Here is a 24,959-nt window from a genome sequence, read left to right as displayed (position 1 = left end):
GTATCACGGTGCCTTTTCCCGCTCCTAGCACCTTTCCAGGCAGGAGATGTTTCGACTTACAGCCGTCTTAAGAAGTGGGTCGCAATAGCGATTGACAGGCTCAGGGTTTTCTGTTAGGTTTCTGGTTCATATTCAAAGCTCACAATAGAGAACCAAAATCTCACAAGCACGGCTAGGACGGCTATTGCGGCTCTCGGTCCTGACTACAGCGTCCTCTTACATTGAGAACACCAACTTACTTACTTGGGTAATTTTCGCTAGGTCAGCATGTTTAACGCATCCTCGGCGCCATTGTCATGTATCAAACGCACAAACTGTCACATCTCGTCTGCCCGCAACCTCGGACTCTCGGACTTTCGGAGCACCTATACGGAGTACCGTGATCTGGATTGGATGGTTGATTATTGGTGGTAGCAGAGCCAATGGGGCAACTGCAGCATGACAGGCCTCGGAGCTTAGCTTACCTGCAATCTACTATCCGGAGTAGTCTGGGGTAGTGCCGGAGAATACTCCTCCAACCTGCTGTAGGGACTGAGTTGGGGGGAACCGTTTACTTAGCTTCATTCTAGACTTGCCATGTGGAGACTTGGGGGAATCGCGTCATTCCTGTTTCCCGTTTCTGTCCTCTGTGTCTTTTTTCTTTCATTTGGTTGATGTAAATATCAAAGAGTTGATATATTGAATATGGAATTCACGGCTTGAGTTCAAAAACGTGCAACATGTTGGAGAGTCCTCAGTGTTTCGCGTCTTGAAAGCTCCAGGATAACACAACATTGAACCCTGCAACAGCCATTGTGTCTCAAAGCGGTGCTGTCCCCAGCACTAAATACATCCCGTCCCCAGCAGCCGATACCGCCTCCCGAGGTTTTTGCCAATCTGGACCGGCGCATCTCCACTCCCGATCTACCAAGGTCCTTAATTCAATGCCTAGGCTGTCATGGACAAGGCAGTATATCTCTTGCCTTAGCCCGCGCTGAAGCTCTCCACGGCTTCTCTTGCTCATTTCTCCTCTCATTACTGCTTGCTTCTCTTCCATTGTTCACTCTTTCTTGTTTCGTGTCTCGGGGACTAATTCGCCATGGTCTTCACACCTCCATCGTATCTTCCCCAGCTGCCAGGTATGCATGCGCGCTGCGCAGATGCGCCCTCCGATTCTCAGGCTGACAGCTAAACCTGCGAGACAGAGGTTCCGGACTCAATCACAATCGAAGAATTCCTGCGAAATGAGCAATACGGCCGGTACCCAGTGGCCAAGGCCAGAAACCCGTACACATGCGGCATCACGGGCACGACCTACGATGCCGCTCAGGTAGCTGAACGGATAGATTACATGGCTCGCGCAATCAGCAAGCGATTGGGCCTCAACCCTAACGAGGAGACTGAGTGGGAAAGAGTTGTCGCGTTGTACTCGGTCAACACGGTACGCTAGAATCCAGCAATCTCAGCCCTTTGACACGACTCAACCCACCCCCCCCCCCCCCCCCCCCCACCGTCTTGTCCGAAACCACTCCGATTATTCAATGCCCCTCTAACGAGGCCGTTGCTTCTCTCTGTCACAGATTGACTATCTCCCATTTACTCACGCCATCCACCGCCTCTCCGGCATTGTCACTCCAGCAAGCGCCGCATACTCGATACAAGAGCTCGAGCACCAGCTCCGCACATCAGGAGCCAAGGCCGTGTTTACCTGCCCTCCTCTCCTCGAAAATGCTCTCAAGGCAGCCACCGCTGCAGGAATCCCCAAGGATCGCATATTCATATTGCGCACTGCGGGCTTTGACAATCCTCCTTCATATGTGACCATTGACGACTTGGTGGCCGAGGGCAAGAGTCTGCCGCCATTGAAGCCTTTGAATTGGGTCAAGGGTCAGGGTGCTAGGCAGACTGCTTATCTGTGCTACTCTAGCGGAACTTCTGGCCTGCCGGTAAGTGAGAAATGGCTAGTATTTTATATGTTTGAACCCTTCTGGTGCTATATTTTGCTCCTGAACGCTTGTAAGCGACGCTGACACGAACTCATTGATATCCCAAAGAAAGCCGTCATGGTCTCCCACCGCAACGTCATCGCCAACGTGCTCCAAGTTTATTTACTAGACAGCGTCCCCCGCAAAGAGCTCGGCATCGAATCGCAAGTTTTGCTCGGCGTTCTTCCCTTCTCGCACATATATGCCCTCGTTCTAGTTTCCACCCTAAGCCAGTACCGCGGCGATGAGACTATTGTGCTGCCAAAGTACAACTTCCATGAACTTCTCGATGCTGTCCAGCGCTTCAAGATTGAGCAACTGTTTGTTGTCCCACCCATGCTCATCCAAATCATCGGCAACCCCCAAAATACTGCCAAATACAATCTCGAGAGCGTACGCTTCGTCTACTGCGGTGCAGCTCCGCTAGGCCCAGAAGTCGTCGAGGCCGTAACCAAGATGTTTCCCAAATGGCGCATCGGACAAGGCTACGGCATGACTGAATGCTCACCCACCGTCTCTTCGACCAACGAGCTGGACGTACTCTTTGGCTCTTCAGGCTCTCTATTACCGGGAAAGAAGGCCAAGGTTATCGATCTCGAAGGCAAGGAAGTGACCGAATACGACACTCCGGGCGAGCTGTTGATCCAATCTCCCGCCGTTGTGCTGGGGTACTTGAACAACGAAAAGGCCAATGCCGAGACATTCGTCCACCACGAGGATGGTCGGTGGCTGCGAACAGGCGACGAGGTTGTTGTCCGAAAGTCCGCCCAGGGTCACGAGCACCTTGTTGTTGTTGACCGAATCAAGGAATTGATCAAGACCAAGGTAAGCTACCAGCCTGAGATATGCAAATCAAACAAACACACAATCACTCGCTCAGCACTCCTCACCTTGTATCCCTTCTTTCGTCTCTCTTGAACTTTGCTTACCAAAAAATCCAAAATCAGGGTCACCAAGTCGCTCCCGCCGAACTAGAAGCCCATCTCCTCAGCCATCCCTACGTCTCCGACTGCGCCGTTATCCCAGTCCCCGACTCTTACGCTGGCGAGGTGCCCAAAGCCTTCGTCACCAAATCTGTCTCCGACTGCGCTGGCAAATCTGACAAGGAAATTGAAGACGCCATTCAGAAGCACGTCAAAGACCACAAAGCCAAGCACAAATGGCTCAACGGTGGAATCGAGTTCATTGACGCAATTCCCAAGAGCCCTAGCGGCAAGATCTTGAGGCGTCTCTTAAGGGACAAGGAGAAGAAGGCTAGGCAGTCTAAGGGAGCAAAACTATGAGATGAGAAACGGCGAGCCACGCTATGTGACGATGAATTTAGAGGTTTTCAGATCTGTTTTTGGAAAGACACGTTTTGTGTAGATGTTATCCGTTCCTTTGCGCATTGAGCGTCCGTTCTACGCAGGGAGTCCAACGGCATTGTAGGCCAAAGATTTTGGGGTGATATTTTTCCGAAACAATTGCGCACTCAGAAGCTACGGGTGTTGCATTTTGTCTTATGAGACGAGGTATGATAGAGAGATGGCAAAAGACTATTAAGAGTAGCAGCAAGAGAATTGTGATAATGATTATATTTTTCACCCAAGATATATTAACTGCTCCATCTTCATGTTCCTTGGTCTCATCTTCGTGAATGTGCTTGCAATAGTACCGCTATTATCACTGTCTGTACCGAGGTCTTGATTCCTATCGATAGAATGATAGCCATTCTGCCATGCATACCCAACAATCGTACCTGCCTTCCACAACTTCGGACACGTAGATAAGATTGTTAATCCATTAGGAAGGCCGCACAGGAGTACTTTAGTCCTGTATAATATGAAGATACTGATGTCTTACGACATTCATTGATCAATCATTCTCCCACTATTCTGCAGTTCACCATGGCGCTTAAATGATTCGTATCCAACTCCTTATCTTTCTCCTTCGCCCCGCGAAGAAGCAGGAGACTCGCAAAGTCACACCGTCAAGACAAGGAGAAAGAACAAGTTGGAGCCCACAGCAGACATCTCAAGAATCGACGAGACGCCGCATTCAGCTAAGGAAGACATAATTGAGGAAGACACAGCTGAGGCAAATATTAGAAATGTACAGGCGGGATAAATGGAGGTCATGCTACAGGAAATGGGCCTACCGCCCAACACGTTTGATCTAGAGGCACGAACGAATGGGCCAAATATGTTGTTGCGAATAACTTCAGCTGGAGATACTACATAGCAAGTTATCCGTGATTTCTCGAAGAAGTATATTCCCTTCTGTACCTAGTAGAGAAAACGTATTCTATAGCGATTGTGTCAGAAAGTGGCGACAGTAGCAGATACCCAAGATATCAGGTACTTACTCCCTGTAGTAGGCAGGTAAAGATAAATGGCTTTTCTTCATATCTTGTTTTGGTACTTGAACTCCATGCTGTCGCTGGGGTACTGAATACCTATATCCCAAATCCCAAGACCCCCAATCTCCTTCGCAACCCATTCTGCGCTCTCACACGCCTGTGCCGAGCAAGTCAGACGGACGATCTGGACGACGACAATACCATTCTCACAACCGACGCTAATTCACTTGTGTGAGGTTGTTTATACACTTCACCGCCATTGCATTCTGCCGCACGTGAGTGACTGAAGGTAGAAAGTTCCAGAGTCCATCCTTCCAACTCAGAACTCCCTTCTTCTCCTAAACTCCTAACACCCTCGCTAGGGTACGATAAGATCCTTAGCATCGCTCAAAGTCTACTAGCATCCATCCAAAGGATCTTCCAGCTACATCGAGTACGCAATGTCAACCCGCCGAGACCCGCGCGGTCGTTTTGGTGGTGCACCAAGAGACCCTCTGATCAGCACTGCACTTGGTGATAACAAACAAGAAACTTTCAACATGTCTCGTATACCCGCAAGCCGCTCGCCATCTCAAAATGTGCCTTACTTGTTGCAAGGAGCGGAGGGAAATTTAACTTGGAATGATGGTGAGATCACGGAAAATGCCGCCGGAGCTGCTGCCATTGGCTTCGCCGCCATCAACGCACTCGACTGCATCGCGAAGAACGAGGGCAAGGTTACCGATAGAGACCTCGGCCTCATCAAGGAACTCGTCAATTTCATTCAACCAGACACCATGAATTCCTTACGTAAGGGGTTCAGAGAGTTGCTGCAACAAGCCACTCCACCCGGAGGACTCTCTAACTCTTTTCTTCCCAAAGTCGAGGGAACTCGAGCACAGCCCGTCAAACACAGCTTATTCCCCAAGGTAGAGGTTGAAAGCCCAAGAAAGCGATCGCGCCTCTGGGAAGGGCTGAAAGTGGAGGAGGACACTGACTCGAAAAGCATGAGAGACCTAAAGGAACCACTCGCACGCCAGGCGACGCCATTCAACATGAAGCTACATGACCTGTCGACACCGAGAAGACTCAGACCTCGCCACTCCACCACGTCGATATATCCAAGTGGCGGCTACTACAAATGAGGGGGGAGGGGGGTGAGAACAGTGATTCACAAGAGAGCAGCAAGAGAGTTATGGTAATAATGATTCTATTTTCACTCAAGATGCATTGAGCACCATTACTACTACAAATACAGAAAAAAGCAGCCATCACAGAAAACTTTCACTCGCATACAAACAAAAAACATAAAAAAAAAAGAGTCAACCTTTTTTCCAAAACGTCCATAGCCTTGGCAACAGCCAAACGGCAGATGAATCTCATATCGATATTAATATTAAGTTACCACATCGGTCAGCCCAGCAGGGTGTATATAATGGCTCTTTGTGCATTGCATTGCGTTGCGCGTGAACCATTTGATTCAAAGATCATCCTCCCCCTCTTTGCTCTTGACAAAGAAACCAGAGAGAGAGGTACCCCCCCAGCTGTGCTGTCCATGTGCTCGTAAGGATCGTAAGAATGATATTGCCCTACTGTATGAGGGTCATTTTTTCCGCTAGTCAGGTCCTGTCCGTGTACACATACATTCCCCCTTCTAACCACTTCAAATAATAAATACTGCGCGCGCCCTCCCAGAGGCACTGAATGAAAAGCAAAAAGCCCAAAAACAAATCAAAGGAAACGGTTTGTTACACGCATGTGTATCTTCCAATCAAGGAGCTGCTTTACAGAGCAAAGACAGCGGCCATGACGGCGAGACCCAGGCTCATACCGGCGCCAACGCGGCCAGCAGCACCAATAACGGGCAGGCCAGTGTTGCCGGGGAAAGCTCCAGTGCCGGTGGCGGTGCCGATGGGGGCAGGAGGAGCGACCTGAGTAGGGGCAGAAGCAGGGGCGGTCTCGACGGGAGCAGTCTCAGCCGGAGGAGGAGCAACGTAGGTGGGCTGACCGGCGGGAGGAGCAGCAGTGATGCTGACCTGGGGAACGGTGAGAGCGGTAGAGACGTAGTAGGTGGTGCTGCTGCCGGGAATGGTGGTTCCCTCAGAGACGCAAGGCTCGGTGACGGTGGTCTCGACGACGACAGTGGTGTACTGAGTAGGGGTAGCATAAGGAGTGCCGGTCACGGTGATGATGGAGGTGATGGGGGCAGCACCAGTGGCAACGGCAGGGTTGGAACCAGCATAGCCAGCGCAGACACCCTGGAAGAAGGTGATGGCAGCAGCGACATCGTCATCGTTGTTTCCGTTGGAGTAGATGCACTCAAACACGTTCTGGACGAGATCCTTGCTGGGGCAGTAGCAGGCGGCGTCGGTGTTATCCTTGCAGTTGGGGACCAGAGTCAACCAGGTGTTGATGCACTTGGGCAGGACATCAGGGCAAGGAAGAGACTGGTCGGGGGTAGATCCGGAGCCAGTAGGAGCAGCGGCCTCGGAAGTGGGCAGAGGAGCACCGGGAGTGATGGTGGCAGTGACGGGGCAGATGGTGGTGCTGACGGCAACGGTCACGGTGGTGACGACGGGCTTGTCGGTCCTGGCCGGGCAGTTGGTCACCTCAGGAGCACAGCTGGTGATGGTGTGGACAGAGGTGGTGAAGACGGTCGAGGTGGTCTGGTAGACGGTGGTGTAAGGAGCACCAGGGCCGGTGGTGACGGCATCAGAGCCACCAGTGGTAGCGGGAGCAGTAGTCTCGGCACCAGCGGGAGCAGTGGTGGTCTCACCGGGGACGGGGTAGGTCTGGCCAGCAGGAGCGGTGGTAGTCTCAGCGCCAGCAGGGGCAGTGGTAGTCTCGACACCAGCGGGAGCAGTGGTAGTCTCAGCACCGGCGGGAGCGGTAGTAGTCTCAGCACCGGCAGGGCCAGTGGTGGTCTCGCCAGCAGGAGCGGTAGTGGTCTCGCCGCCAGGAGCAGTGATGACAGAAGTGCTCACGACAACATCGGTGGTAGCAGTGTCGGTAGGGACGCCATAGGGAGCAGTGGTAGTCTCGCCACCAGCAGGAGCAGTGGTAGTCTCAGCGCCAGCGGGGGCAGTGGTGGTCTCGGTCTCGCCAGCAGGAGCGGTAGTGGTCTCGGTCTCGCCAGCAGGAGCGGTAGTGGTCTCAGCACCAGCAGGGCCAGTAGTCGTCTCACCAGCGGGAGCAGTGGTAGTCTCAGCACCAGCAGGGCCAGTGGTGGTCTCGCCAGCAGGAGCAGTGTAAGTCTCACCGGGAGCAGTTGTGGTCTCGGCACCAGCAGGGGCGGTGGTGGTCTCGCCGGCAGGAGGAGTGTAGACAGGCTTGGTGTGGTGAGGCTTGGTGTGGTGACCGCCGCCAGGGGGAGTGTAGACAGGCTGGGAGTAAGAAGGCTTGGTGTGGTGAGATCCGCCGGGAGGAGTGTAGGCAGGCTGAGAGTGAGAGGGCTTGGGGGGAGCGTTGTTGCCACAGTTCCAAGTGATGTGGTGAACCTTGGTGCCGCAAGACGACTTGCCACCCTTAGAACCGCCAGGGTAGACGATGGAAACACTCTTAGCTCCACCGCACTGGGTGTTCTTGACGGTGGTTCCGTGGGACGAGCACGAGGCAGAGTGCTTGCAAGTAGAGCCGTCGGGCATGTCGTAGTGGAACTCCAGACGAGTATCAAACTCGGTCGAGATGGAGAAGGTGTCGACGGAGAAGTGGTCGTTGCCAGCGCTGGCAGAGATGCAAGGGGTGGTCTTCTTGTCGCCCGTGCACTGGCCAGAGATGGAGCGGCCGGTAGCACCAAAGGTACGAGCGCTCAGGAGGGTGTCACGCTTGCTGAAGTCGTTCTCGCACGACCAACCCTTGAAGTCGAATCCTCCATAGTGTCCAATAACGCCGGTGGGAACGTCGCTGAAGTCCCAGCCGTTGTGCTGCTGGGTGTTGCAGTTGTTGTCGGTGTTGCCGGGGCAGCTGTAGGGCTTGGCGTTGGTCCAAGAGCTACCAAGGGAGTACTGGATGAAGAAGTTAGCCATTGGAGTTTCTATATCAAGCGTATATATCAAGTCATGATCGAAGCCGACTTACAGTGGCAGCAACCTGCTCAACGCTGGCGGCAGCCAGGAGAGCAAAGGCGGCAGTCTTCATGATGAAGCAAGTTCGAAACGATGGTGAGTGTAAAACGACAGTTGTTCGCGATCAAGCGTATACAAAATATGAATGAAGAATATAAATATCGATATGGACTTGAGAGTAGTTGTTTGAGGGATTCAAAGAAAACGAATGACTTTGATCCGGTAATGAGAGACTTTGTTGATTAGGGAGAGAAAGAGAAGAAAAGAAAAAGGAAAAAATAACCACACAAGGACTGTTTGAATCTCGAGAATCAAAAGAGAGGAGGAGAAGAGGGACGGACTAGAGGCGGATCTATATACTCAAAGGCCGGACGCCTTTGTTGGAGGTGAACGTGCTATGCTGTTCACCCGTTGTCTTGCCTGGGCGCTTGAGCAGGCGCAAAGGCTCAACCCCTGTTCCTTCTCAGCATCTCCCCACAGCCTGTGGGCAAGGCCAAATCAAGACAGAGACCCATGATGAAGCGCCGGGAACAAGGTTGAGGCAATCTCGAGTCAGAAGGTACTGGATACCGGGCCGGCGCATCGGGGACCAAGTATCAGCGCATAGCGGCTTGAGGGAGAATGTGGCCGAACATGGTGGGAATGGAGTAGCACATGATAACGCGCGGGACTTGAGACGGACAAGGCGGAGGAGCTGAACAAAAGGTAGCAGTACAAAGAACACTTTGGACCAGCTTCTGGCATGACGATGCTGGAAGCCGCAAGAGGCTTGGAGTTTTGGCACTAGCCCGGCGAATTGTGTGGCGGCTTGGCTGGGTGGACACGGGGCACATGTAGAGCACTTGTACACTCACACCAACATTTGAGCTGAACGAGTACTTGGCCACTACCGCGCGCGAGAGTCGCCCTAAATCCGTGCCAAGACCCCCCAGGGGCACATGGATGGCCTGCTGCCGAAACGGCTCCATGTCCCAGGGGTCGCGCTACAGCGTTCTTGGCAGGCACACGGCGCTATCCAGTGGTCGCTGAAGCACGTTCACGGACCCCTAGAGACAGCACGCTTCAGGTACCGCTCCCTACCTGACCTACTGTAAGTTCCACTGCTAAGGTAGCAGCAGATGGCAGTGGAGGTTACAGGTGGGTTGGCCAGTGCTCTTTTACCGCCTCCAATTGCATTTGGAACCGACGATTTTTCGCCAGTCAGTCCACCAGTGGGCTCATTTGCACATGCATGTATTGTTGATGATATTGGTGATGGATTCAACGAAAGAGAAGCAAAAGTACTCCCAGACCACAGCAACTGCCTAAGTGATAACCTGGAAAATTATCCAATCATTGATACTAATCAAACGGCTTTTGATCTCAATGCCATCGTTCAACTCCGCGCACAGCCAATCAAACTCTGCAGCTTGTAGCGTGCGGGTTTCCGGTGCCATATCGCCTCTGCCAATCTCCCTCCAAATGGCCAATATTCATGCGCGCCTCGCAAGCCTCACCTGCATCGAGGGCCATTTCTGGGGCCACCGCCCACCATTCAATTGCCTCAGCGCCTAAGCTTGCAGACAAGTTTAACCCGCGAGCCTAATGCCTAACCTGGTTAAGGCTCCTGCAGGAACCCAAGTGCATGCTCGTACTGCCCATGCTTGCGACCCCTGGATGGACGCCTGATACAATGGAAGACAAATCTGTAAACTACAACACTTTGCGCACAGCAACCCAGCAGTGAAAATTTGATAGATGGAAATTTGATATAAACGGAAACACACGCAGGACGAGAATATCGATAAATCATGATACATTAATGGAAATAATAAAACATCCCAGCAAGTCACGGCCAACTGTTTGCACTGCAAGGCCCTGCGCTTTTTTTTTTTCTTCCTTTCCATGGTTTCTTGCCTCAGGCTTGCCACCAACCGTTCCCAATCCCCTCAGTTCCTTCCTTCCTTGCCTTCTCCGTTCTTGCTTCAGGTTCGCCGGCGCTTTCCCGCACTATCCTCGATCGATATCACGTTACCGCCTGCCCTCCCTGCTTCGGGCCTTGTCCATGTTTCTCCATGAAACTGTCACAGACCTTTTTTTGTTTTCTCTCCTTGTGTGACCAAACGTTTATTTTTATCTTTTTTTTTATCCCGCGCCTGATCTTGATACAGACCAATCCAAACCACCGCGATCCGCGCAGGCACGGGCTCGATCTCTACTCATGTCATCCATGCCGCTTCTACACACTTGTGCCTGACTACCACCACTAGTCACGGCGGTAGCGCAGGTACGGCTTCTGGCTATGGAGTCTCCATGTCTCTTCACCACCAACTGACTGACGCGAGTGCTATGTACAGGTGGTAGATTGCCTGTGCTGTCCGAGCATATCCACGTAGAACCGCTATGCCAAACGCAGACACCGTCAACTCGCCTCGCCTCGTCTTGTTCTCCATCTTGACCAAAAACTGTCGCCTACTACGGAGCAGGCCTTGTCAACCAATCCCTGTCCCGCCACGCCTTGCAGTGCCAGCCGGGTCCGGCAACTGTCTTCTTTTCCAGCTAGGCTCTGTTTGCTGGTCGATGGGGAATGGGGGACTTTTCCCCCCCATGAACACTGCCTCCGCCACTGAACCCTGCTGTCGAATCAATCATGCCACAGCAAAGGCGAGTCACCCCCTGCCTGTCGGCGGACGAAAATCTCCAAGCGACGCTGAACCAACGTCTGGTGGCCCCCGTTCCCACACAGCAAGCTTGTTTGCGAACAACTTACAATTTACAACACCCAACACGCTGGTACTTGGCAACCCAACCCATGCCCGGCACCTCGGGTAACAGTGTGCAAGTGACAAGCAGCAACCGCATGGCACACTATGACTGGGTTCGCAGCACGGGATATTCGGTGCCGAGCACTTGCAGCTCTTCTCATCCCATTGCTCCGTAAGTGTAACCACTCTATACTTGTTCTGTCATGTCAACTCCCAGAGCCACATTTTCCCATGGGCCTGCTTGCCTGAGAATGCTTGCTACATTCGTATGTACAATCTCCGGACTCCCTACTAACAGGAGTGATAGATGATAAGACAGCGTCCATGTTTTGATATATCAAAACCACCCACGCAGCGGTCACCCAGTCCTCCAAAATAGGAAAATGAAAAGGAGTAGTGTCCCTTTCTACTGCCTAAAGTCATTTGGCTGTTATCGCCAGACTAGTGGCATAATTTCCTTCTCTCCCTGCTCTACGATGCCGAGTTCCAGCTGGGCTTCAAGACCTGTTCTCATGACTGCAACCCGTTTAGCTCAACCACTTGGCCATGCTTGGAGATGCTTGACTCAGGTTCAGGTTATTCATCTTCCCGTCGATGGATACTCTCAAGCCATCTTGACTAGACAGGTGGAAAATCGCCTTTTCAGCCGCTGCCTTACAGCCGCATTTGATTGACAAAGGCAAAGCAGGTCCTAGGCACGACGTCAGTTTGCCATGAGTTCACATGTTCATCTCCACCATATCAGTCGACATTTGCAGCATCTAATGTGAATATTTTTGCGCTCCTCAGGGATACCGCCAATGCCAAGCCTGCGTTTCCGGTTTAGTTGTGAGTGTTTACCCTGTTCACCACCACCGCTAACCCTCAGCAACATCCCTTTAAATTGCTCCTATATCCTTCTCCGATGGATTCCATGTTAGTAACGGCACCTGGTCGCTACGGAGTACGGAGAAGTGCGACCCAACACCGCCGAGATGGCTTCCAGACGCACCCAGGTCCTTTTCAGGAGGAGCCATTAACATTGTCTCAACTCCAGTAAGTTCTAGCCTTTTGACATGTGGAATGTTTTACTGCCGCAAACGTTGCATTGACTCCCCTCTAGCTCATGCCAATTGCCTTTTCTCTCTTTTGGCAATAATATTCATGCTCCGGATCGACAGTTGCCATTGTCGGTTCTCTCCGAGATCGTCGCTTGTAAATCCACCGTAGAGGCCCGCATCCATGGCAGAACCGAGATTCTGTCAGTACCTTTTCGTATACCAGCAACTACCTGTAGCACATTCTCGCTCTGTGAAATACTAATCCTGAGCTCCTCTCGCATTCAATTCTGAAAATCAATCGAGATGGAAAAGCTGGCCCAAGAATTGACTTCGTCTGTCTATACGCAGCGAGAGAATACAGCACTCACGATAATATGAAGACCATGGGACCCTGGTTACCAACAAAGAAACGAGAAGCTCTATCTTTTCATGCTACTTGATGGTTCCTCTTTACTATTCCGTTTAGGTACTGGACCACCAACTATTACCTGGCTATCGATTGACGGCGGGGATAAAATTTTGTATGGGTACACTACTGGGTATAGAGTAGTAGCAATTACTACTACTACCACCGTCGGCTTCCTCCAAGCTTGGACTAGGATGCCATGCTAATCTGAGACCTCTTCAGCCTTTTCTCCGTGTTGGTCTTCTTTCTGCGCACAAGCCGTCCATCCACCAAAGATGGACCTGCTTTGCTTTTACAAGTCGGTGTTCCGTACGAAATACCTAATTTGGAACATTGCTGCTCCGTGCCCTCGCACAGACCGGCAAGCCACGATGAACTTCCGTGATTGGAGCGTTCAGTGCTCAACCGAACCTCACGTATCCTATCTGGCTGTAAAAGAGGCAATGTTCATTCCCGACATGTGCTTTTGAAGAGCCTTCCTGCATGAGAATGTGATGGCATTTGGTAAATGATACGAAGTACGGAGTACAGCTTTTCTCGTTGCATTACAAATACGAGCTCACGAGCAATGCTAACAAGCCGTGCAGTCAGGGCAAATTGCGTGGTGTGATGCTGCTTCACATACGCCTGCATCTCACTAATTTGGACAGCACACGGGCGCTCGGTATGGCGCAAGTCGCGAATCGCTTGTCGACGGGCCAGCTGATTCGGCAGACAAAGATGTCGTTTCACCACGAGGATAACCTGAAGCGGCTATCCGATCCAACGGAGGTGGCGAAGCTCGACCCCATCCATGCGTTGCTACGCTGGGCCCCACCGGGTTCTGTCATACTGTACGCACCGAGCTAGTGCCTCCCTGTTGTTCGGAGGATATGATTTGAGTAGCATTGTAGGTATGTACTGTAGTACGAGTACTCCGTAGTAGTCGTATCATTGCTTTACAGTACGCTTGTACGGAGTATCGGGCACGACTTGTGTCCTGTTCTGTGTGGCGTCGGAATCTGAGGACATTGCTTTTGTGGCACAGCCGGGTACGATCTGAACCTGGTGGAGTTTATCTTGGCTGAATGCTAATGCCAGGGCCCGTCAGAACCTTCCCAGACCCGCCGATGTTCCGTTTACTGCCGGCAATAGATGCACGAGGTGTGTGTGTGTCCATACGCCAGCATGTGAGTAGCAGCATCCTGTCTGGATCGAACCATCGACCGTTACCTACTCTCTCTTCCACGGCCAAAGAGAGAGTAGCATATCAGAGAGAAACGAAACGGTGACCCAGGAAACGGTACGTCGTTTCGTATTGTAGAGTAGATCCCAGCGAGCGTGTATCCGTGTGCAATATGGTTGCTCAGAGTTGCCGACCAACCTACCCTGGAAGTCAAGTCAAATTTGTTGCGTTCTCAAAGCTGCGTTTGGCAAACGATGCTTCTTCTTCTTTGTTTCAACCCCCTTTCGTATAGTAGTGGCGTTGTGGTTCTTACATCTTATCTTTCGTTTCGTTTCTCGTTTTCTGTTCTTTTTTTTTTTTGGTTTGGGGCACCTCACTGCGGTCCAGACACGACATCTTGACATAAAACCCCCCCTAACGTTTCTGTCATCCTTTCTTTAGTTGATTAACCGGCAGCCCCAGTTGTTCCACGCGTTGGTCACTTCAACAAGGAATAGCAAGGTGAGCGCGTCGCTTAAGACTCAACACCCTCTCGCTCATGTTCTAACTACGTAGTACCAATCACATTCGAGTCAAGACAGCAAGGTGGCTTGCTGGTTCGGTATACCGGGCCAAGTCGGTCGAGATTCTACCCGGTTCTCTCAGCAAATTGCTGTCAATCTCGCTGGGTCTCCTCTGTCTCCTCTGTCGACAGCTTCTCATATTCCTTGACCAAGTTTTCAAGCCGCACGGAAGTTGGATCTTCATCTTTGTTCCCCATTGTGAGAGGATAATGAGATTGGGCGTATTCGACCAATAACGGCTCTTCGGCAGTAAGAGGATCCCAAACTACGTAGTTCTGAAGGATTGCTAGATCTTGGGGCGCCAGTCGATCTCGCAGTAGCCGGTAAATGACTGAGGTGAGATGGATGTGTTGGCCTTGATCGTATAGTCCTTTTAGGCTCAAAATGATTGTTGATCTCAGAGACTTGATAGTTTCCACATCGTCAGCAGGGGTCATTTTGAGGCTGTCCAATGCTCCGCCGGCTATAAACGACAGATGAATGGTCAAGAAGGGATCGCAGTATTCAAAGCTGTGCCGGATATAGTAGAGGCGCCCAACAGTCTCGAGGCGAGCGGCTGCATGAGCAGCAGTCTTTTGGGCAGTCTCTTTCATGAGGGTTGAGGCTTCCGAAATACCGGCTTGCTTTGTAGAGAAAAGGATGGTGGCCAAGTAAAGCTCCATGCTATTACAGAATCGCCTTGTCAGTACTCTGTCACGATCTGGGTTTTATCAAAATGCGAAAGGGGAGACGGCCACAATGGAGACGGTCGAGGGAAAACGTACTGTACTTTGAGCTGCCATGGGAAGACGATATTGCGAGGAGATAGAGCAGCGGGCAGGCCTAGATACCACTTCTCTAATCTCGAGAAGATGGACCAGATCCGGCTGGGAGATTCCGTGTTATTTTCCTTCTGGCTGTAGCTGACTGCAGCCATGTCGTTGATGATTGAACGCAAGCCGGAAATTGCTTTAAAGTAATGCCCATATTGTGCAGGAACCAACGTTGAGCTCAGCGGGTATCTCAGCTTGAAGTCTCCATACCAGAAAGGATGCTCATCTGGACTGGGCAGCGGCTTAGCCGGCGGATCAGGAATCAAAGGAGCTCGATAATAGTAGTAAGATTGTATGCTGTCACAAGATGAAGCAACAGATTAGCAAGAGGGGACAAGACAAACACGGCGAATCAAACAAGCCACCAAGAAAAGAAGTGCAGCAAGAATCCACTTACCACTGCCAATTGAAGAGAGCCCAGGCCGTAAAGACGCGAGCATGAACCATTCTCTCGTACGTCTCATTCGCATGATCCCCAAACAGATCCAATTGTTGAGCGACTTTGAGAGCATGCACAAGGTAGGGCTGACCGACCTTGTCCATGCCGTTGTGGCTATATATGAGATTTAGGAGCGCGGCAGTTTGCACAGAAACCAGGTCCACCTTATGGATTTCCAGCTCCCATAAGCGTTTCGCCTCTGCCAGGAAGCGATATCTGAGACTCTGGGGGACCCAGAACTGGTTGCGATTGGGTATACCCATAAGGGAGTGCTGGCATCTCGGTCAGCGTACACGTATTTATCCGACCTGGGCTGGATTATCTATACTTACGCATGCTTCTGCTAGCAAGGCATTGACGAGCACTGGTCTGCAAAATCGCGGGTCACGGTCAATCATGGCCTGGAAAAATATATCCTTGTGGAATACGGGAAACGTCGGATACTCGTGGAGAATGTAAGCTCGTATGAGCGTCCGCATCAAGTGGTCGTCAGTGGCTACCTGTGTCCATTCGGAGGGCTTGAGGTGGTCAATCAGAGGGTCCAAGAGTTCAGCGGCATGATATGGCTGCAGATATATATTCAGGTAATCGTTGGCTTGCGTTTGTACCGTCTGCGTGCTCCCGTGGGTGTCCTCTTGTCTAGCTCCGTGGAAGGCAGTTTCATACAGCAGCGACTTGAGATATGGGTTATCCGGAGTTTGAAGATGGGTTGGCATGGAGGCAACATAGGGAAACTGGTAGCGCCTCCGAGTCTCCGGAACGACAGAAAGCTGCAGCAGAAGATCACCCTCCCTGATCTGCCTCAAAAGAGTCCCGGGTTCAACACCCTGGCGTACCAGGCTGAACATGGTCATCGCATCCTTCTCCGAGCAGGTTTGAAGGGCATTGAACAGCTCTTCAAAAGTAGTTGATTTTTTGTTTTCCTCTCGATACTTGCGCTTCAGCACGGCTGTGTTTGTCTCCTCACGATAGACCGAGTCGTAGTTGCAATCGATCTCGCGCGTCTGGCAACCTGCGCATTTCGGCCGGTTCCCATTGCACTTCCCGGCGGGGTTGTCCTCATAAGCTTAAGGTCCAAGCATTTCTCTATAGGCGGGGTGCCAAACAATACCTTAATTTTGCGCTTCCGGCATGATTCGCAAGCAACGCTGACGGCCTTCTTCACTGGCCGCCGCCCCGTCTTGGTGTAGTAGATGGGCGCAGAGGACGCAGGCAATGCAGGCGCGTATAGAAACGTGGATGTAGACGTGTGTGTAGACGAAGTAGCGGACGTAGGCGTAGATGCGATCTTGTTTTCGGTCAGAGATGGCACACCGTCGAATGAATCTGCACGCTCCGAGGCGACCCGGCGATATTTGGTCGGTGGCGAGGTGCTATCTTGCATTGTCAAGGGTATAAAAGGGTGAGCGCAGGGATGATTTTCAAATTCCGGGGCAAAGAGTCCGCTGTGCCAGAGGGCATGTTTGTGTCGAGAAGAGGGACGGGGGGATGACATCTGCTTAATATGGAGAGTTGGAAGAGGGTGTAAAAAAGAAGCAGAGAAAGAAGATGCTATTCCATCCCAGGGTGCTCCAGATTAGGCAAGCGAGAGAATTCGGGGTCTTCTTCCGTCTACCCTGATGGCGGACATGATGATCTGGGTGGCTTTTGGGCCACTTTAGACGGAGCCAACTCCGCCCGAGGCCCCTCTTAGATGATGTGCTTATTGGCTCCCTGCAAGGGGACCTCTCAAGTGTCTAAGACTATCTCAAAGTTGAATCTTGAGATGTGATGGTCATGTATCAGCCGCAGCACCAATGCAGAAAACTGGCGACAGGGAAGCAGAGAAGGCAAGCGAAAAATAGTTGGAGGGGCAGTCTTCTTGATGACACGAGGATTTCAATCAGAATTCACATTCATGATTGCATCCGAGATGGATGGACGCGCAACACCACGCCCAACAAGCAGGTGGCTCAATAGTTACAGTAGAGCCAGACGCCGGGCCTCTACCTCACGGTGCGAGACATTTCATGCCTTAGTCTGGTTGCAGCCTTGGCTTGTTTTAGCACGCACCATTCGCGCCGTCTTGTAACATCATGAGCTTGCGAGCGATGGTGCTTTCTTTCTTGTCACACTAGTTGGACGGACACCGAAGGCGGTTTGCCTTGCGTGTTGGGGGGCGAAATTCAATAAATAAATCAATAAAGCGGCAGAGAAGACTCGCTTTGGGTGGCTATTTTGCAGCATATGCCTCCTTGGTCCGCTTGGTCTAGAACTTGCCCACATATGCGTTAAAGTTGTACGTCTGGCACGAGCTGACGATGTCCTTTGCGCTTTGGCCACCTAGAATCTGTCTGCCGCCGCGGGAGACAGAGAAGGACTGCTTGCCAACGCCCATGGTAAAGTTGAAAACGTGGACTCCGGCGTCAGCATTTACAGTAACGGGAGCGACGTTTCCACTTGTGACGGTCAATTGCGCAGGCTGCGTGAGCAACGTGCTGACGAAGACCAGATCGTCCATCAACTCAGCACCTCGAGGGATGCCCAACGGATCGTTGGTGCATCGGGCAGCGTGCGGGACCGGGCGATACCAGTAAACAATTTCATCCGTATTCACCGTAGGAGAAGATGCACCAGCCTTGTAGGCAGCAATGTACGGCCTGTAAATGTCACGCCAGCCATCGTGGGGGAAGCCATTGGCCCATTGGGAGGACCCGTCATCGCTATGGTTGGGCTCTGAGCCGCTATACGGAACGTAATCTGGTTAGCAAATCCATCTCATGGACCGAAGAGAGAGGCAAGGGAAGGCAAGGAAACTGGTTCGCTTACGAAATGTAGTGGCTTTCGCCAAAGTCTGAAGGCAGATACCCACTGGTTAGCCTACACAGAAAAGCACCCCTTGCCGTTTTGCTGAGAAGACAAAGATACTAACCGTTCCACGTAATGATTTCAACCAGAGCCGGCTTCATGTCGAGAATCTGTTGCCATCGACGGACCGGTTGCTCTTCACAGATGAAGACCCAGTTCTTAGTATTGAAATGGGTTGAAAACCATGGCGAGACCGCTACCTCAATAAAATTAGGCCTAGCCCTCGTGCCTAATATATCATTTGGAGACAACTTACGTGCCATGTAGGGCCGACCGTTCAGACCTTGGATGTATCTTTGATCCCACACGGTTGTCATGGGCCCTTCGATTACGCTGTTGCCGCCGTCCGTTGGCCAAGCATACCACGAGAATGCCCCGTCGATGCCAAACTGGGCGCTGACGCTTCCAGCTGAGGCAGGGTCCTGCATGTTGGGGATGACTGTCAGTTTCTGGCTGCCTAAGGCACTTTTAACAGGATTCCAGTTGAAACTATCGCCAACAAAGGTGCTGACAAGTGCGCCTCCGTTGAATATGGCTTGAGCTGGATGGGCAGCGTATTTGCCCACGAAGCTTGTGATGTTGCCCGTGTCGCCGTTTGACCAGTACGCGAAGTCAAAGGAAATGAACATTTTGAAGTTGAGCTGCTGTGCGGCCGTATACGCATTGTCAAGCTGCTTTGGGGTATAGCTATCCACCCAGGGAGGAGCACAGTTTAGAGCAAATCCATCAATGCCGATGGCTTGAGCTTGCTGGATCTCATTTAACCAATCTTGGACAGTGAACTTCTCAACAATTCCCACCTAAATGTTCTATCATTAGCGAATTGTTCCCGTTCAGACGTCTCCAGCGATAGAGTGCACCATACCATAAAATGAGCGAATACTGGCCTTGAGCCTTGTGCGGCGACGAAGCCTAGAGCGTTGGACAAGATCACCGAAATGGTGGCCAGCATGCCGGTCGACCTCATTGTCGTTGTTGATTGCGAGAAGCTGTGTTTCGATGAAATTCTCGACTTAGAGGCAAAATATTATGCTCTCTCCGTTCTACTAGTTGAAAAGCTGCGTCTATATATACTTGCAGCAGTCAGCCATCTTGCAATCCGACAGCATCGTCCGGCACCCGTGAAGGCCGAATTTGGCGACGGATATATACTCCATTCCGCTGCAAATCGGAAAATACCACATACCTTAATAGGATAGACTCGTGATGGAAACTTGCTCTAGCTCTGCGGGGTGCATATCAGCATGAAATCTAATTGATCGCATGATGATGCAGAGAACCCGGCCAATTCTCGGACTGAGAACAGTTGCTGCATTAGTATAGTGTATATGCATCGTGTTAAGGTTGTATCGGCTCGACACTGTTGAATAAGCTTGAACGGAAAACAGGGGCTTGGCCTTAAACTGAAGGTGTGTTCTTTTGATTCGGCTGGGGGTGGCATCATAGTCATCCAATGTTCTCCAATGTGTATAGGTGAACTCTCTAGAGAAGTCGACACCCATCCATCTACTGAAGTGATATCGCTCCTTGTCCATCGGCCCGATGGCATAGGGGCTACCATCAGCTGAACAGTATTTTCAGTGCCGAAGTAACAATGAGATTTAGACACAAAAGCCGAGATTCTATCGTGGGATAGGAAAGCTGAAACATGAAGTTGAAAGGTTGGTAAAGCAGGACCGGTTAGAGGAATACCCTCGGATTGCAAATCTACTATTTGCGGGGGCCACAACCGGTCAGCAATCTTGACCAAAAAGGATGGTCATTTGCTGTTGCATAGTCATTCATGTCTGATTGAAACAATGGTGGAATGGTAGTTGGCTTCGAGGTTTCTACGCCTTACCAGGTGTCAGTATGACTTGTCCAGGGGCCCAGTACTCTCCGTTGTGAAACAAATGGATGTGAACTACTCACTATTTGTGATTATTGTAAGCTGTTTGAGGAGCGGACTGCTTAGCTCCGTGAGAGAAGGTTGGGCAAAGACAGACGGGAAGGTGAATGTGAATCGAAGTGAATAATGTGCGCCTCTGCTATCCGAGACTCAGCTTTTACGCACAGACAGCGGGTAAGATTGCTTACCGTTTGAAAACTAGACCTGACAGCCATTTTTTATTCTCCTCAGCCTCTAATGAGCCAGAACGAAAGCCCCGAAGCGTGATGAGACGTGATGTGGACTGCATAGCCGAGAAAGCAAACAACCAATAGATGGCCACCAAGGATCAGACACTGCATGCATGAAATTGACTTCGGACGCGTAGTTCACTATTCGTGCATTAGTGTGGAAATGATATTTGAAAGGGAAGAGCGTTCACTTACAGGCCGTATGAACCATTGCGCAATAGATGAATCTCTTACATTTGAACATCTTTGCGCTCGTTCAGCAACGTACTTTGACGTCGGCTGCGTTTTGTGTCGGATAAAGAGCACGAATCTTCGTATGTCATGTCAATCGCTTCGACTTGAACCCCACAAAACCCCAATATATATAGAGTTATTTTTCTTGTACGCTCGGCCGTTTATGATCGTTTGCTCTTTCCGTCGTTCGATCTTTGTACAGATGGCATGGACGTTCTGAAGGGCTGTCGAAAAAGCACACAGTTCTTTGCAACTTCTTTTGCACAAATTCGAATCCTCAAAAACTCCAATATACAGAGTATCATTTTTCTTGTACACTCGGCCGTATGCGATCGTTTGCTCTTCGATCTTCACGCAGATGACGTGGACGTTCTGAAGTGCTTGTCGAAAAAGCATGTGGTTTTTTGCAACTTCTTTTGCACAAATTCGAACCCACAAACCCCATGATATAGGCATTGCATTATTTTTTTCTTGTACACTCGGCCGTATACGATCGATTGTCAGAACGTCCGTCTCGCTGGCGTGTGTAAGTCTTCGGTGTTTCGAATTGGCTTTCGAGTGCGAAGATGTCTTATTCGCTTCTTTTCTCACGTCTGAATCGTTGCGCTCGGTCGTTCTTTCAGCTCAATCTTGAACGTCGTGCGAGGTAGCGTGTTCTCGGAATAGACCTGCTCTTCGATGGTCTTGGTTTGCGAGAGGAAGAAGTGTGGTGTGTCGTAGCTCGCTCCCATCCGCTTATCCATGTCCCCAATATCACCAACCGAAAACACCCCATTATGTATTATATATTTTTCATTATACTCTCGGCCGGCCGATCGATTTGGGTCACCACACTTCTTCCAGGCTACGAGTCTAGTCGAAGAAGCTGTGTTAGAGATTGCATCTGACATATCATAGGACAAGAAGAACGGATAGGAGACTAGGAGGAAGATGATGAGACGGATAAGTAGATAGAAAAGAACATTCAAGTGCATAGAGTAGGAATTGGGGAGGAGAGAGATGTGCGAGTACATAGAAAAGAACACTCGAGTGCATAGAGTAGGAAATGAGAAGGAAAGAGACGCGTGTTCCTATTCAAGCAACAATCTTATTCCAGCCAACAAGACATGGACTTGCAGAATCTGAAAGAAGATAAGCCAGCGCCGGTAAGGACATGATTGGAAATCCGATGTCACGTTTGGTGGTGTATGGAAGGTGCTGGAGCAGAATGGAAGTGGAGTGGTGTAGGCTTCTGAGCAATCACAAGATCTGTCAGAAGAGAGATCATGACAATAGAACTATCAAAGACTTGTGAATTCGAAGAAGCATCACTAGCAATGAAGAGAAAGTGAGGTTGGAGTATGAGAGACAGGAGAAAAGGGGAGAGAAGAGCCAAGAGAAGAGTCAAGAGAGAGCGCGCTGGGATATTGGCAAGAGAAGGAAAATAAAAATAAAAGAAGCATGTGAAGAAAGAAAGAACTTAGATATAACAGAAAAGATAAGGTGAAAGTGAAAGAATCTGTGCAAAGAGAACAAGGTGATTAGCAAATTTCCTTTCTCGACGCTTGTCAAGACAATAAAATGGCCTGAAAAGACGACCAATCTTGAGTCAAAGTGGAAAGTTGAAAGAAATTGGGGGATTGATCGATTGTGTGAAGAAAGAAAATGTTGAAAAAATATGTGCTGGAGAAAAAAAGAGTTATGGGAGTAGAAAGGTTCTCGACAGTGGTTGTGGTGCTCTCGCAGCTGCCGTCAATGCTGGTAGTGACTGCCACTCGTTTAGCATCACGCCATAAGCGAAGAAGAGATAATTTATTGCACCTTCCTGCATTTACTAGTGGTATTTCCTTCATCTTGGACATTGTTTGGTGTCCATCTACAGCAGTGTTCCTTCCGATCACTTCTAGAGGCCGCCCACCTTCTATCAGGTGTTGGTTTACTCTTGCACTTCATGGAGTCTCAGGGGCGCCGAATACATACTAGACCGAATACCAACAGCTGTTGACTTCATGTGCGAATATTCATCTTTGCCAATGACGAGATTGTTAGCCTCCACGAAGTAGATATATCCATTCACTAATTCTAGCCGTAGACAGTTTACTACACCGAAATGGCGTATGTTGGTCCAAAATGTACTTATTCTATCTTGCCCATAAGTGTGCCACTATGATATAAACATCTATTTAGCTACCTCCTTGCATTCTCTTGATCCTCTCTTCTGCCGCTCGCGCTCTTCTTTCTCGTTCCAACCTCATCTTCATCTCAGGCGTCAGTCCTCTCGCCTCCTCCTCCCTGCGTTCTTGCGGCGTCTTTGCAATCATAGAAGCCACATTGTTCCCTTTTTTTGCCTTCTGGTCTGGAACTTTTGGCCCTTCAGCACGGAGTCTCTCCTCCTCTGCCTTTCTTCTGTCTGCCTCCTTCTTGTCTGCCTCCTGCTTTTCTCTCTCGTCACGGCGATCAGCTTCGTCCTTGGTCATGGCCGGAGGAACCTTGCCTATGTCCCAATCCCATTTGGCATCGCCGAGCTCAGAGCGTGCTACTCTAAAGGCATCGCGCGTAGGACGATCCCCAGCAAGCTCAAAAGCCGTCTTTCCTTCCATGTTCTTAAGCAGTGGGTTCGCACCGGCTCGTGTAAGAATCCCCAGCACTAATGGTGCAGAATTTTGTGCAGCAGCGTAATGTAGGAGGCGGGGGGTATGATAGTTTTGTTCAGGAGGGTAGAATTCAAAGTCTGAGCTAAGCTCATTCTTGGTGAGATATGATAGGAGAGCGGGTAACTTGGACCGTCGCACAAAGGCTTGTAATTGGGATGTATGAAGGATTGCCGTTTCCTCTTCTTCTGATAGAGTTGGTTTTGCTGGCTTAGCGGTTGCTACAGACTTGCTTTGTGTCAAGTTTGCCTTGTCGGATCCGGGTTTGGGTGGGACGATTTCTCGTACTTTGAGTCGAGTCAGCTCGATAAATGATCGCATTAGCTCGTTCTGAGTGGCTCTCCTGGTACTAAATGGGAATCCTCTGATACGAGCATCGTTGGCCTGAAGAACTTGTCCCTCATATGGCCCAAACAAAGTCCTTCTATTCGTCGTTCCTGTCGCCCTGATGAATAGCAGCTCGGAAGTATCCAAAAGTCCTTTCCAATCTTGAAGAAGAGCGCGAACATCCTCTACCAGGGCAGTCTCGTTGTAACGACGTAAAGATGAACCGACAGAGTGTGCTTTTCCCTTGGCATTGTCGTTGGCTGATTGGGAACCACCTTGCTTCCGACGCGTCGTATATCTATGAAAGGTCTTGTGGGCGAGAACTGTAGCCTCTCGATTCATGGTGGTGCTGCCGGATTTTGCTGATCTCGGCGCCAAGGAGACGACCATGGCCGCAAAATGACCGCCTCCAATCATGCAGAGAAAGAAGTGAGGCCCTTTGTACGCGATAGGCGGCAGTGTCCCGTCTTTGGCGGGTTTTGGCATAGCTATAGGCTCGAGCTGCTTCGTCCTGATAACATCAACCAAATCAGGCTGGGTTTGCTCTTTCTCGGTAAATATAGCTCGGTAAATGCCAAAGTATGTATTCTCCGGAAGCAAAGGCGAGCTGAACCATATCAGTGGCGGTTTGCCTTTACCCGGGCGCCCACCGATTTCGTCGTCGCCGTCTTCATTGCTGTCTTTGCCGCCATTTCGCTTCTCCGTCAGCCTTGCTTGTTTCTTGAGCAGCGCCGTCAGCGTAGACTCCTGGCGCCCTTCATCCTCATCTTCTTCCGAGTCGTCCGAGTCAGATCCAGATAGTGACTCGTCCAAAGTTTCTATCAGCTTTTCAAACTCGGCTTCCGAGACCAGGCTCTGCCCCCGCAGCTTCTGTTTAAGGTTGTAGTTGTGAAAATCGGACTTGATATGACTTCGTTGGTCTATCACGGTAGGAAAGGAGAGCTTGCAGAGAGAGCACGCTTGAGAGCCGACAAAGCTATCGGAAGACGCGTCTGAGGTCTGGTTGGAGGGTGTTGTGGTTGCAGTTTCGGCGATGGCGATGGCGTCTGCGTCCGGCTTCAGCGTCAAGCCCACCAGACTTTCCGGCGGAAGATCGTAAACTAACACGAGCTCAAGGCGTCAGCTGGTTGCATGGATGAGGCCGGATGAAGAAACAAGAAGTGCGTCTCATGGCTTGAGCATGATCTATTAAGTTGGTGGGGTAATGACTAAAGCAGTGATGCGACTGGATATTTGTACTTACCATATAACGGCCGTCGCAAGAGCTCGTCCGCCTGGTTTTGAGCCAT

At 50.6% G+C, this 24,959-nt stretch overlaps 6 protein-coding genes across 6 annotated transcripts; 2 read left to right on the top strand and 4 right to left on the bottom strand.

Moving 5' to 3' along the window:
• Nucleotides 1–1,078: 1,078 nt before the first annotated feature.
• Nucleotides 1,079–3,247, top strand: T069G_01705 (AMP-binding enzyme domain-containing protein; the record flags this gene model as incomplete). Its single annotated transcript, XM_056168915.1, has 5 exons — nt 1,079–1,118; nt 1,185–1,420; nt 1,560–1,925; nt 2,034–2,789; nt 2,912–3,247. 5 exons carry the CDS (start codon nt 1,079–1,081, stop codon nt 3,245–3,247), a joined length of 1,734 nt encoding a protein of 577 aa, XP_056034231.1.
• Nucleotides 3,248–4,841: 1,594 nt separating this feature from the next.
• On the top strand, nt 4,842–5,426 carry T069G_01704 (uncharacterized protein; the record flags this gene model as incomplete). The annotated part of the gene is made up of 2 exons (XM_056168914.1): nt 4,842–5,091; nt 5,164–5,426. The coding sequence occupies 2 exons, from the start codon at nt 4,842–4,844 to the stop codon at nt 5,424–5,426; spliced, it is 513 nt and encodes a 170-aa protein (XP_056034230.1).
• A 639-nt stretch (nt 5,427–6,065) lies between these two features.
• T069G_01703 (CFEM domain-containing protein) lies at nt 6,066–8,418 on the bottom strand (the record flags this gene model as incomplete). Its single annotated transcript, XM_056168913.1, has 2 exons — nt 6,066–8,285; nt 8,359–8,418. The coding sequence occupies 2 exons, from the start codon at nt 8,416–8,418 to the stop codon at nt 6,066–6,068; spliced, it is 2,280 nt and encodes a 759-aa protein (XP_056034229.1).
• Nucleotides 8,419–14,355: 5,937 nt separating this feature from the next.
• T069G_01702 (fungal zn(2)-Cys(6) binuclear cluster domain-containing protein) lies at nt 14,356–16,898 on the bottom strand (the record flags this gene model as incomplete). Its single annotated transcript, XM_056168912.1, has 6 exons — nt 14,356–14,926; nt 15,028–15,372; nt 15,473–15,786; nt 15,847–15,957; nt 16,015–16,554; nt 16,626–16,898. 6 exons carry the CDS (start codon nt 16,896–16,898, stop codon nt 14,356–14,358), a joined length of 2,154 nt encoding a protein of 717 aa, XP_056034228.1.
• Nucleotides 16,899–17,762: 864 nt separating this feature from the next.
• On the bottom strand, nt 17,763–19,328 carry T069G_01701 (glycosyl hydrolase family 71 domain-containing protein; the record flags this gene model as incomplete). The annotated part of the gene is made up of 6 exons (XM_056168911.1): nt 17,763–18,237; nt 18,323–18,347; nt 18,426–18,557; nt 18,618–18,783; nt 18,862–19,161; nt 19,227–19,328. The coding sequence occupies 6 exons, from the start codon at nt 19,326–19,328 to the stop codon at nt 17,763–17,765; spliced, it is 1,200 nt and encodes a 399-aa protein (XP_056034227.1).
• A 3,547-nt stretch (nt 19,329–22,875) lies between these two features.
• On the bottom strand, nt 22,876–24,959 carry T069G_01700 (uncharacterized protein; the record flags this gene model as incomplete). The annotated part of the gene is made up of 2 exons (XM_056168910.1): nt 22,876–24,770; nt 24,914–24,959. 2 exons carry the CDS (start codon nt 24,957–24,959, stop codon nt 22,876–22,878), a joined length of 1,941 nt encoding a protein of 646 aa, XP_056034226.1.

Source organism: Trichoderma breve, chromosome 1, assembly GCF_028502605.1.
Source record: "Trichoderma breve strain T069 chromosome 1, whole genome shotgun sequence".
NCBI lineage: Eukaryota > Fungi > Ascomycota > Sordariomycetes > Hypocreales > Hypocreaceae > Trichoderma > Trichoderma breve.
This window is presented reverse-complemented; position numbering and strand designations above follow the sequence as displayed.